General features: G+C 36.1%; 1 protein-coding gene across 24 annotated transcripts in view; it reads left to right on the top strand.

Moving 5' to 3' along the window:
• Positions 1-12131, top strand: part of LOC309440586 (uncharacterized protein) — a 60640-nt gene extending 48509 nt beyond the window's left edge. For 22 of the 24 annotated variants that reach the window (XM_082054396.1, XM_082054401.1, XM_082054383.1 and 19 more), the window contains 15 exons: positions 1521-1568; positions 1772-1819; positions 2008-2055; positions 2714-2752; positions 3035-3070; positions 3458-3496; positions 3848-3886; positions 4446-4484; positions 5281-5316; positions 6038-6067; positions 7159-7197; positions 8374-8412; positions 8849-8887; positions 10475-10504; positions 10916-12131. In XM_082054396.1, the coding sequence (XP_081910522.1) occupies positions 1521-1568; positions 1772-1819; positions 2008-2055; positions 2714-2752; positions 3035-3070; positions 3458-3496; positions 3848-3886; positions 4446-4484; positions 5281-5316; positions 6038-6067; positions 7159-7197; positions 8374-8412; positions 8849-8887; positions 10475-10504; positions 10916-11014 (648 nt within the window). In that variant the 3' untranslated portion in view covers positions 11015-12131. The remainder of the gene's footprint in view (positions 1-1520; positions 1569-1771; positions 1820-2007; positions 2056-2713; positions 2753-3034; positions 3071-3457; positions 3497-3847; positions 3887-4445; positions 4485-5280; positions 5317-6037; positions 6068-7158; positions 7198-8373; positions 8413-8848; positions 8888-10474; positions 10505-10915) is intronic. The other 2 variants (XM_082054403.1, XM_082054402.1) reach the window with 2 other exon arrangements.
• The last annotated feature ends 248 nt before the right edge of the window (positions 12132-12379 follow it).

Below are 12379 nucleotides of genomic sequence, written 5' to 3'. Positions count from 1 at the left end.
ATGGATTTATGTGTTTGTATTCCTCTTAAACCATTTACTACAAGAAAGGTTAGGATTCATAGACTAGTAATTTAATGATGCTGGCCCTATCGTATGGGTAACTCTTTTGCAGGAGAGTCCTGTTTACAGCATTCACAAGACCAGTTCTGTTCATCGTGTGTTAGAAAAGCATGCTGGCTACATCACTGGAGCTCTATGTGTGCTGCACTAAAGGAAGTCTCTTTGTATCTAGCACAAAACTCTGTAGCATTGTTACCAGACTGCTAACTGATATAAAGCTAACTGGGACACAGCTACATCAATGTACCATACAGAAATCAATATTACATTATAAATAAGACAAGTCTTATGCTCCCTTATTGGAAGGGGGAATGTTTATATATCTACAGACACAAAAATATTCTTACCCATCTGTGTTCTACATCCTTCATATTATTGATGTTGAGATTTGTTTCCTATGAAACTTCCAATTAGGACTGATTTATATCTTTTTAGTGACTTTGGCCATCTTTGAAGAGCAGTTCAGAATCAAGGAGTGTGTAAAAAGACTGAAGGAACGTAGTGATTGTGTCTACGTCAACAAGTACTGCAAACTGCTGGGGTGGTTCTACTACACAGAGTGAAAAAAATCAGTGCTGATGAACTGACAGCCACACTATACACATTTCAGGCAGGGGCTGCTCTGGTCCTTTTACTACCTGAAAGCACTGTGTGCCCCTAGAGAGCATTCTACAATTTAGTTTAATCTGAAAGGCATCCAATTACTTCACTCCAAAACCACTCCATGGTGCAAAACAAGCCACAGCACGTGGGGGCTACTAACGGGAGGTTTTTCTCAAGGGCACGTTCCTGATCTGTACTTTGATGTCTAGATGCACCCAGTACCTCAGCATGGGTGAATGGCTTTTGCAGACTGAATGTAGATCTTAGTCCTTCCCCAACTCTGTGCTGCAGTCTACCTCAGAACATTGTCTTGAATGTCTTCTTTACAGGGAAATTAAAAAGTAATTTTACATAGTTAAGATCCCTTACGAAGGACACATTTCTGATAAATGCTTAACATTATATACTAAACACAAACCAGTTTCATTTCTTTATGAGCTTAGCAGATCTTGTAGAAGCTCAGAGGACTCAAAAGGTCTGTAGTACTCTGCAAGAATGAACGTTAAAAGCTTTTTTGGGGGATGTCATTCTTCAGTGTGCTGGTTTTAAACTGAAAGAAATAAACTGCCACTCCTTCAGTCAGATACTTTGAAGTGAAATAACTTGTATTTGTGAAAGGGCTCTAGAAGCAGCAATTCTGTTGGACAGGTACATGCTAAATTTTAGATATAGTAACAAAGTAGAGAAGGCTAAATTTTATATTTTGGATAGATTTTAAACCCAAACAAAAATGTTTAAAATAGAAATTTAAATGCTGCTATCCTTTCCGAAGATTTGCTTTAAAATAGTTCTGCTAGAGAAAAATAACTAGTTTGTTTGTTTCTTTCTTTTTTTTCTTTCCCTTCTCTTTTGTCCAGGGCTCATCTTCTTCTGGAAGCAGCCACTATAGCCAGTATGGTGGACAGGTACACACTAAATTTTTGATGTATTAACAAAGTAGGGAAGACAAGATTTTATATTTTGCGTGGATTTTAAACTCAAACAAAAATGTTTAAAATAGAAATTTAAACACTGCTATCTTTTCCGAAGATTTGCTTTAAAATAGTTCTGTTAGAGAAAAATAACTAGTTTCTTTCATCGTCTTTTTTTTTTTTTTTTTTTTTTCCAGGGCTCATCTTCTTCTGGAGGTGGCCATTATAGCCAGTATGGTGGACAGGTACCCACTAAATTTTAGATGTATTAACAAAGTAGGGAAGGCTAGATTTTACATTTTGAGTGGATTTTAAACCCAAACAAAAATGTAAAATGTTTAAATAGAGATTTAAATATTGTTATCCTTTCCAAAGATTTGCTTTGAAATAGTTCTGTTAGAGGAAAATAACTGATTTGTTTGTTTTTCTCCAGGGCTCACCTTCTTCTGGAGGCAGCCACCATGGCCAGTATGGCGGCCAAGTAAGCACTCGTTCCAAAAGGAGATCCAGCTTGCCACTTTTGTAAATGAGGGTTATTCACAAACTCAAATTCAGTTTTGATATGGGAAATAAGTCTAAAGAGCAAAACCTCAGTAAATTAAATTCATCGTTGAGTTTGATATGTCCTAAAAGTTATACATGAGACTTTTTTAGCAAATAGTGCCCTTGTTTGTGTGAAACTTGCATAATGAAGTTCATACAAAAAATAGGTGTGGGGAAAGAATTAATCAAAACATAGCATTTTTGATTCCTAGTGGACCTAAGTCCATTAAGAAGAAAAACAAACCAAATCTTCCCTCTTTAAAGAGACCTCTTGTTGTATGAGGTTTCAATAAACTTCCTTGGTTTGATTTGCAGAGTCCTGCTAGGTTGCTGATCTTTTACCAGTAGCTTTGGCCCAGGATTCAGCTTTCTAAGTAAAGACATGCCATTCTCCAGAAACTAAGCACTAGGGGTTTTTTACCTTCCAGCCTTTCTTATGAACTTGGGAATTTCCCCAAGTTACCTTGTAAGGCTTGAACTCCAATTATTAAAGCATACGAAAAGTCCTGCCTTCACTCCTATTGTCCTTGGAGAGTCATGTTTTGATTTAAAGAAATCCTGCAGCAGGTAATTCACTTATTTGGTATTCTTTACAGGGTTCATATTCCTCTGGAGCTAGCCAGTATGGTGGGCATGTAAGCTCTTTTAATATTTTATGTTATATATTTGTTTTACCATCATTCGACTCTTAACAAGGAAAGGATTATGCAGATAGCTATCTCAATTTTATATTTCAAGAAACTTTATAGTGATTTATTCTCTGTAGTAATATTGTGAATCCAAGGAAGACAAAAATATAGAGTTTATTCTGGGCAGATTACAAACAAACAGTCAAATAACAAAATACTGATGTCTTTACTCTCCGTCTCCATGAATCAGATATTCAGAAATAACTGATTTTGAATATTTTTTTCCAGGGGTCATCTTATGGAGGCAGCCATTCTGGTGGACAAGTAAGCATTAGTAGTCCCTACTTTTGTAGTTTTGACCTATGCAAACTTGTAGTTTATTCATTGTATACCCAGCTGTCTACCTTAGCTTTATTTATCTTAGTCTAAAATCTCCAGTAAATTTTTCTCTGTAGCATTTGGTGCTACTGTGATTAAACAAAACAAGTTCAGATGAAAACAATTGCTTAAGAGTAAGAAAAAAATAGAACTTGAAATACATGGTTGACTCAGTTGGCTTCTGAAATTTTCAGACTTAGAAGTTGTGTCTTTCTGAAATAAATTAGTAGCTTATGAAGCTAACCAAAATTTTTAAAAGCCTCATGAAATCATTCTATGATTCTATGAAATGGGTGTAAAGAAGTTTTATTTCCTTTTTTTGTTTATATTCAGGGTCCATTTTCCTCAGGAGGCATGCATCATGGTGGGCAGGTGAGAATTCTCTCGTAGTGTTTCCTACTTCATCCAAAAGACTTGGTAGTTCTCTGTGTAAAATAACATTTTAAAGAGATTAATTTTTTTTTTTTCATATTTTATTTCATTTGTTGCTTGGTGTGTAGTAGTTATAAAAGTATGTGATACAAAGCCACAGGAGAGTTTTTAGGAGATGTAATTTCTGATGCATCATGGTAAATGCAGATGAGTCTCAGTCCTTTTGGCACAGTGTGGTTCAGTCCACTCGGTTTTGCACTGAAAGAAATTAGGTACCTCTCCCTCCAATGAAGCATGGTTTAAAGGAGTGCTATGACATGGATACAGAGATAATTTAGTTCTTTTGTTCAGGGTTCACCTTCTTCAGGGAGCAGCCAGTATGGAGGACAGGTGAGAAACTCTTCCTGTATAGTCCTTATCCAAAAACCCAGATTGCATTCCTTCTCTGCCTCAGCCTCCAGAATACCTCACTTCCTTCAGCAAAATGCGATATCAAAGTTGGTATCAGAGGAGCAGTGTGTCTCAGGCGGGGAGCAGGGGAGTGGGGCAGGAGTTGTTGAGAGCTGTTCCATGCTCCTGGGAAATGAAAGGTGATGGATAGGGTTCCTAGTGCTGTCTAGTGGTATAGCCCTTAATACGGAGTGAAATTCCCAACAAACTCGTCCTTGGCCTCTGAAAACATTTATGGTCAGATTTATTGGAGAGGGAATTAGAAGAGAAAGAGATTTCTAGTCCAAATACATTCTCCTAAAACTAACTAATGCTACTAACTCATCATTAGTATTATGGAAGATTTGTGGTACAAACCATCTCTAATTTGCATAGAACACATAAAGGAACAGGTTGTGTGTTTATCTTCCATTGTACAACAGAGAAATAAAATAGTCTCTCTTTAAAAAACCCTTAAAGAAGCTTTTTGATAGAGAAATAACTGGTACCTTTTCTTCAGGGTTCACCTTACTCTGGTGGCAGCCATTATGGAGGACAGGTGAGAATTGTTTTTCTATTTATGGATTGTTTTTTCTAATGTTCACCCTTCTCTCTTTTTCTGGTTTGTGAAAAACAGAACATTCTATAAAGGGGTGGCTTACAGCAAAACAGCGTCTAAGTAGAATAGATGAATATATGGCCTTCTGCTGCTTCAGCCCACTCAGGAATGTAAAGCACAGGAGGTTGCCCTGAGCACACAATCGCACCTGCCTATACTGACTTGGATTTAAACTTTGTTCAATTTAAACAGTAGCCATTGTAAAGGCTAGTAGATTTCAATATGGTTATAAAGGAAGTGTTCACATTCTCGTGACATTTAAATCAATGGAACACAAGTAAAAGTGGGTTTTTTTTTTCCTATGACATCGTAAGTTAAAGAATGTGCAAAAAATATAAATACTCTCTCATTTCTTTGGGGTATAGCTTTTTCAGGAAGCAGCCAGTATAGGTAAAACTTTACTTTCATAGTGTTTGCAGTTTTAGAACACAGTTCATTACGAAAACTGAACTGCATTTTTTTAAAAAAGGAACATTCTAAGAGAGAATAGCTTTAAGCTAAACTGAGTGAGGGTTTTGGTAAGTATGGGTCTGTCTAGTACATCAGGTCATGGTATGAACAAATGATACAGGGATCTGTGTGACAGCATGCGAATGCTTCCTTACACAGATCAGGGTTCAAGAAGCCCATTTTTGTTATGTTTAAACAGAAGCAATTTGAAAGCCTAAGAACTACAGAGAACAAATGAGAATGTTACACCATAACACAGAAATAATCAGTTTTTCCTTTTTTCCAGGGCTCTCCTTCAAGAGGCAGCCAGTCTGGTGGACAGGTATGCTTTACTTCTGCACACTGTTCAGTTCTGCTGCTGTCAGGCACTCACAATTTACTTTGAGTCATTCCTTCAGAAGAACTGTTTTCCTTCACCACTGTCCTTTTTGCCTAAAGCCCCAGCAACACATTATTTTCTTTTTTCTGTGTCATTCGGACATCCCGCAGGCCAGAGCAGCCGGTAGTAACTGTCTGAATGGCACTTGTATGGGAGGTTCTGGACCTGCTTTGGTGCTGAACATTTTTCTTCTGCATTGCATGCAGATTGAATGTGGAAAGTGAGACACTGAATGGTGAAGCCCTGGCCACCTTTCAGTTAGTTTTATGGGAGCAGAAATCACGTAGCAGGCCTCCACTGGAAGTCATCTTCAGTGTTTTCTGTAACATCTGTAGCATGAAAGAGTACTACATATATTCCCAAACATTCTGTAGTACTAGTCAGAATTTTTTACTCATCCTTTTTGTGGGTAAGGTTTTTACTTTAAGTTTTAAATGTGAAATCAGAAGGCTGTATTTTAAAAAATGATCAGTAAGTGCACAGCTAACCTGAAAGGACAGTGGAGACAGAAAGAAACTACTTTTTAGATGGAGCTTGGTGAGTCTGTGAGCAGGATTTCATAGTCCATATTCTTGCAGTAGCAGAATGTGAGCTTAGTTTATTGATTCAGAGGCCTCTTTGAGTCATAGACTCAGGAAAATAAGTTTGGTTGTGTTTTATGCAGAGTGGATGTGTGTGCCCCGGTGGAAGTTCAGTAAGTATGCTTTGTATATTTTTCATACTATCTACACATACTGCAAAATTCCCAAACTACATTTCTTGAAATAATTCTATTTGTGAATGTATATGTATGATGGAAGTTTTTTTCACATTGTGCTAAAATGAGAACTTTTGAACCTGCTTAAGACAAAAACATTAAGTGACTTGCAACTGTGATATTGTTATATTCAAAACTAGCTACCCAGATACATTTCTATTTTCAAAGAAACACATATAAAATAAAATGCATTTTTGCCACCCTGGATTAAAAGAAGTATTAAAGGAAGACTGCAGCTAATTCTGTAAAATATCCATCTATGAATAACTGCTTCAAAGCATTTAATTTATTTTGGTTTGTAAGAGAGGCCTGGAACTTTCCTAAGAATCTGTTTCCCAAATATCTCATAGTTTATCTGCTGGGTTTTACACATGTGTGTAACAGTGCTGCTCTTATGATGGTTATTAACAGTATGATTTGAACTAGTGAAACTTAGATCGAAAATCTTGGCCCAAAATGCTTCCAAGTAGAAACAGAACAATCAATTTTAAAAGTTAAGGCTATTTCCAGTTTTCTGTCTAATTAGTATATTCCCTATACTTTTGTAAATACTTCAAAAAGAAAACAAAACAAACCACTATTTTGCTGAAATTAAGCTGATTTACTTTTGAGGGGAAGTTCAGTTTTCTGTTGTCTCAGTATAGTCAAAATTGCTTAGATGACTACTACACTTTCTCAGATCATGAAATCAAGCAAAACCCACATGCCAGAAGTACAGCACTCATGGCATACATGCCACTTCTGAGAATCAGAAGTGCTGAAACAACATGTAAATTATCAGCTTCTCTTTGCAAGTAAACAATCTGAAGGAATAAGGATAAATTGAAATTAAATCCTTTACTTGTTTAATCTACCAGACAGAATTACTATACTAGTAATCAGGCCAAATTTGCCACTGCATTAAAAACTGTGTAAAGTTATTCCAGCCTATCAGTATTGTGAGTATGGTTTAGATTTGGTCCAGGTTTTTTTGATGCCAGACGGTATTTTAAAAAATTATTTACAAAATTTTCACATTCTTTTTACAGCTCTCATCATATTCTGGAAGCAGTCCATATAGTGGACAGGCAAGCAACTTTTCTTTGTTTTCTAGATCTTCTTCCTACGTGCTGTTTATTAAATGAAAAATATGATGCAGTGCATATATAGCCAATCAGTTTTTCAGCATAATTTTACTCAGTTTTTCAGAGTAATTTTACTCTCAATCTGAAAAAGGGACTGTTTCTCAGTAACTGAAATGGAGTAGCATGAACAGACTTCAGTTTAAAGATAGATGATTAGATGCATAGATGATAATTTTAGTTGTATTACCTCAGAATGCCTCTTATCTCAAGTGATAATTTTATTTAACCATTTTTATGTTTCAGTTTCACATTGCTACCACACCAGTTCAAAATCTGTTTTCTGTGTTATTTTTCAATCATCATATTGAATTTTTTTTTGCATTTATTTAGATTAAATACTTGGAAATTTGGTACAAAATGTACCAATAGGTATTGCTTTGAAAATATAAATTCTGCTGTGTTACCTACAGTAATACTACTTTTCTCATCTTCACCTGCCATTTGAGTCTCTTACTGTAAGCAGCTCCCTGTGCATATTTTGTAGACTTAGTAGTTTGTCACTGATCAAGAAATCTTAGTAGCCCAAATAGTTAACAGATGTAAGGTGGAACACATTTTTCATTAATATTATTCTGTTCACTCTGCTATACTAAAAAATAATTTAGTTTCTTTTTATTCCGTTGGCAAGCATTAGAGTTCAGTATCACACTATTAAGAAGATAATTTCTTGTAGCGTGGAGAGGAATTGTAAAAGCTGCAAACCAAATTTTTCCCAAATTACTTATTTGAAATAATAAGGATGCTTTCTGAACATGTTTTACCTAGCAGAAAATCACAAATAACGTAGATTTTTTTTTCCCTTGTACAGAGCCACACTTAAAGACACTATATCCCTATATTTATGTCAGAGAATAGTCATAGCAGGTGTTTTCTGAATATTTGCCAAATTTACTAATTTCAGCTGTTAAGGAACTTAAGGAATTAAGTCAGACGTCTTTCACTGTATCTTTTTAGATTAATATACTTTCCAGATTCCTACTGACGCCTCCCGCCAAAAAGTCTTTCTATTATGTTTCATTCTCCACTGGGGAGTAGGGGGAGAAGTAACTGTTGTTATTCTTCCAACACTTAAACACTTACGTTTCCTGTGATTTTTTTTTTTTTTTTTTTTTTTAATAGGGCTCTTCTCCCTCAGTAAGCAGCCAGTACGGTGGGCAGGTGAGTGTATTTTCTTCCTCCTCCCATCACTCCCCACTCTTTCCCTGTACTGTCTAGTTCAGGTCAGTTACTTGATGCTGAAAAATACATTCATTTGGTCATCTTACTGACCTTAAATAGTTGAGGTAATATTAACTCAAGTCATTTCAGCAAGCTGAATAAAGGATTTGGTTACATTTTTACCACTCTGTGTAAAAATGTTCCTTTCAACATACCATAATTGCTATACTGTATTTCGTAACACCACTTTCTTGATTCAGAATAACAAATTGCCGTTATTTTGCTGTGCTGTAGATAGCTTAAGCTTTGGGTACCCCAGTTATGCTTTGTTCAAACAATATCCAAGTATGTTTGTACTAAGTTGGGCAAATTGTCTCAGGACAGTGATAGAAGATATTTTCATTCAGTTAATAGATGTGTGATTCACTTCTTGCAGGGCTCAAGTCCTTCTGGAGCCAGTAAACAGGGCAAACCAGTAAGTAAAAAAAAACCAAACACCTTATTATTTTTTTCCCTTCTATATATTAAACATATCATAACTACAAAACAGCTCTTTCTTCTTGAGAACTTGGAACTGAATTCTCTGACTAATACATCATTCAAAAGAATACTTGTAACAGAAAGATTTTAAATATCTGTATTTCAGATAAGATTTCCCTGGGATTTTTGGATGACTAGACACAAAATAGTGTTCATTCTCCTGTGGTTCTTTATTCCAGATAGCAAGAATATAATGAGGCACAAAGAGGTTTAGAGTCGAAAATTGGTATATTTTTTTCAGGGCTTGTCTTCCTCAGGAGGCAGTGATCAGGGAAAGTCAGTAAGGGTATTCTGCTTTCATTATTCCACAATCAAGTTAGAAATGTGGGTATTGCTTTTTTAAAATAGGTAACAGTAACTAGGGTAAAATTTAAAATTATGTTATAATGGTAAATTTCTGAGAAAGCTGACCAATAAAAATTGGAATATTTTGTTCAGACTTAAAATTCAGGATGAGGCAGCATTCATTCCTCCCACAGCAAAGTTTTGATATACTCTTGTTACTTACTCATAGGAACATGCTTGGATAATTCTATTAAGAATGATGTATTTAAATATCAGGAGAACTGTTTCAGTTTCAAACTTTGTAGTTCAGTCAATGATACATTGCTGTGAAGAACATCACTGTGCTGACTTGAGAGTATTCAATTAAAACGGGAAAAAATATGCAAGGAAAAAGGTAAAATCAAAGTCAGTGTCAAAACTACCAATATCCAGGGCATTTTCAAGACGGCTGTGTGCTCTTTGGACACAATTCACTAGGAGTCTCATATAATAAAAATAAATGGTTCATAATTATTTTACATGGCTTGTCTGCCTCAGGAAGCACTTATTCTGTGAAACCAATGAGAATACTTTCATCACTGTGTTTTAATTTTGTTTTCTTAGTAAACAAAGAATCTGAGTGGTTGGTAGAGCAATTTCAGGATGATTTGGTCTGAAGAGAACATTCTGTATTAGTTCCATTTGTATTAGAGTGTATTCAGAGAAACTGCTGTGAAAAATACAGCCTCAGCCTCAGAAAACTATTTCAATATCAGTGATATTTTAAATCTGAATATGTCTTGCCTCACATTCCAGTTAGTGGCCTTGTTACATTTTTCTGTCTTCTCTTTTTAAATTACTGTTTTCTGTGTAGATTTTCATGGGCTCTGCTCAGTTAATCCTTCACTTTTCTTTTTTTTTAATAAGGTAGATTGTTGAGTTTTTCACTGGCAAGTTACCAGGTTTTGCACTTCCTTTTTTTCTTCAGTGCTTATCAGTTTTTAACTGTATGGAATATGATAATGGAATGAGAGGAAAATAGACTTTTGCCCTTTCATCAAGTTTAGCTGAAATTTGCAGATGTAAGATGAGAATAGAGTGTGTAACTAAAGCTATTTATGCAAAGCTGCTTTCCTCATGAACAACTTAACACAATGCTGTGAGTTAGGCTACTAAAATTTTGTTGATCACAGGCAAAACTGTATTTAAAACCATTTGGCGGGAACATTTCTAGATTTATTTGTTTGTTTACTTTCAGAATTCACCTTCCTCAGGCAACAGTCAAGTGGTAAGCACTTTTTCTTTGTAGTTTCTAGTGGCTTCTTCCAATATATTACTGTAGAAAACAAAGTGGTGTTTATACTGTGAGGTATCTGTCACATTTCCTATATCTGAAAAAATGTTTGAGACTACATGTGCAACATGATATATGAGAATAGTATCAACAGAAATGAGGAAAAGTTGGATCACGTAAGTGCTTTATACTTTTGATCCTGCCTGGCATGTGAAAACTGAACACTTGTTGATTTATGTGCACTATAGATGTGGCACGTGATCTTTGTAACATCTTAAGTGTTTACATAACAGAAGGGGCTAATAGGAAAATACATCCCTGAAATTTACTATGTTTTTATAATAGTAAATAGAACTACTTTGAATTGGTTAATCCAATTGCTCTTTTTTTTTTTTTTTTTAATAGAGCTCTGCTGGGAAACACTCAACTCCCCAACTCCTGCTGTTATTCAGTGTTCTGAGTGCCTTTGCTCTCTCTGCTGCTACATCAAAATGGTCTATATGAACTTCTGAAGAGCTGCTTGGCATCCTAGGCATGGATTATATTCAGCAATGTTAGATTAATTACTTGATGTAAGAAAAAAAGTACCCTTAAGTCAAATTGTCAAATGCTACTTGGCTGTTCTGTTGTATGTCTAGCTAGTATGTCATGCTTCTCAGTAGTTTACTTTTGGTTTTAGTCATTAGTAGATACCATTAGTTTTGTCACTGTTTTAGGCATCATTTTAAGAGAGTATGTTGTACCCTACCTGCATGGTTTATTTTTATTTCTGATGGGGAATGCGATGAACACCTACCTGAAACCTGATTGGTGCAAGAAACATTTAGAAAAGATTTGGTTATTAACCAAAGCAGAGGAGATCAAACGAATTGTTGTATATACAAACCGAGCACCATGCCTGGTTATCATCGCATAAAATAAGGCTAATGTAAACATCTGAAAAGCAGTCCTCCATGGGGCAGAAGAAAAGATGCTAGGATTATATCAGAATATTTGTTTTAGTCTATTGTAATCAACTGCAAGTTCAAGATGGAGGTTGCAAAGTGAAAAAAAAAAAAAATCATTCGAGAAGTCAAACAGCTTAGAGGAAAGACATGCTGAGCTCTGTTCACACTGAGCGCAAATACCTACAGTTCTGTAGGGAAGCATAAGAGACAATGCATCCCAGATTAGCGTGATACTCTAAAAGCTGCTGAAAAACAATGTGTTTTCCCTTGGGAAGGAATGGAAATTTAATTAAGTTAATAAAACTGATAGTTATCTTGGCTCCTTTTCTCAAGTATTTAGTCTAACCTGTGATATCTATCTGCAAGTTTAATTTCAAGAATGTTGCTGGCATGTGCAAGCACGTACAGTAAATGTGGTCACAGAAAGACCGTGGCTGGTTTTGAGTTCAGGAGCAGCTCCACATCTCGCAGCAAAGCCACCTCCTGTGTGCGCAGTGACCGCTGAGCTGGCACCTTGTTGGCAGCAATGGTGCCGCCATCGCTCCGGCTCCTGCAGCGCCGGCCGGGTCAGCACCCGTGGGCAGTGTTCGTGCAGTGCCTTCTCCTAAAGCATACTTCTAATTCATGTCTTTTTCAGCATCTGCCTGGTACTAAAATTAAATTTATTACTCTCATGCTTGTCTCCCATGGTTTACAATTGCAATTGATGAAATATATTCCCATTCAAGTTCTGCTACCAGCTTCAGTGGGGACAGGATTTCATGCCTTCACTCTCCTTTGCCAACCATCCGCAAATCAACTCAAGTGCCTGAAGCATAAAGGAGTTTTGCCTAAACACGATCTTCAAAATTTGGTGGGCACTTTGTTTCTGGGAGGTCCATATGTCAATTCGAACTAGCCTTGCACTTCTTCAATAAATTTC

This window comes from Streptopelia decaocto (genome assembly GCF_964273445.1).
Source record: "Streptopelia decaocto genome assembly, chromosome: 5".
Taxonomy (NCBI): Eukaryota; Metazoa; Chordata; class Aves; order Columbiformes; family Columbidae; genus Streptopelia; species Streptopelia decaocto.
This window is presented reverse-complemented; position numbering and strand designations above follow the sequence as displayed.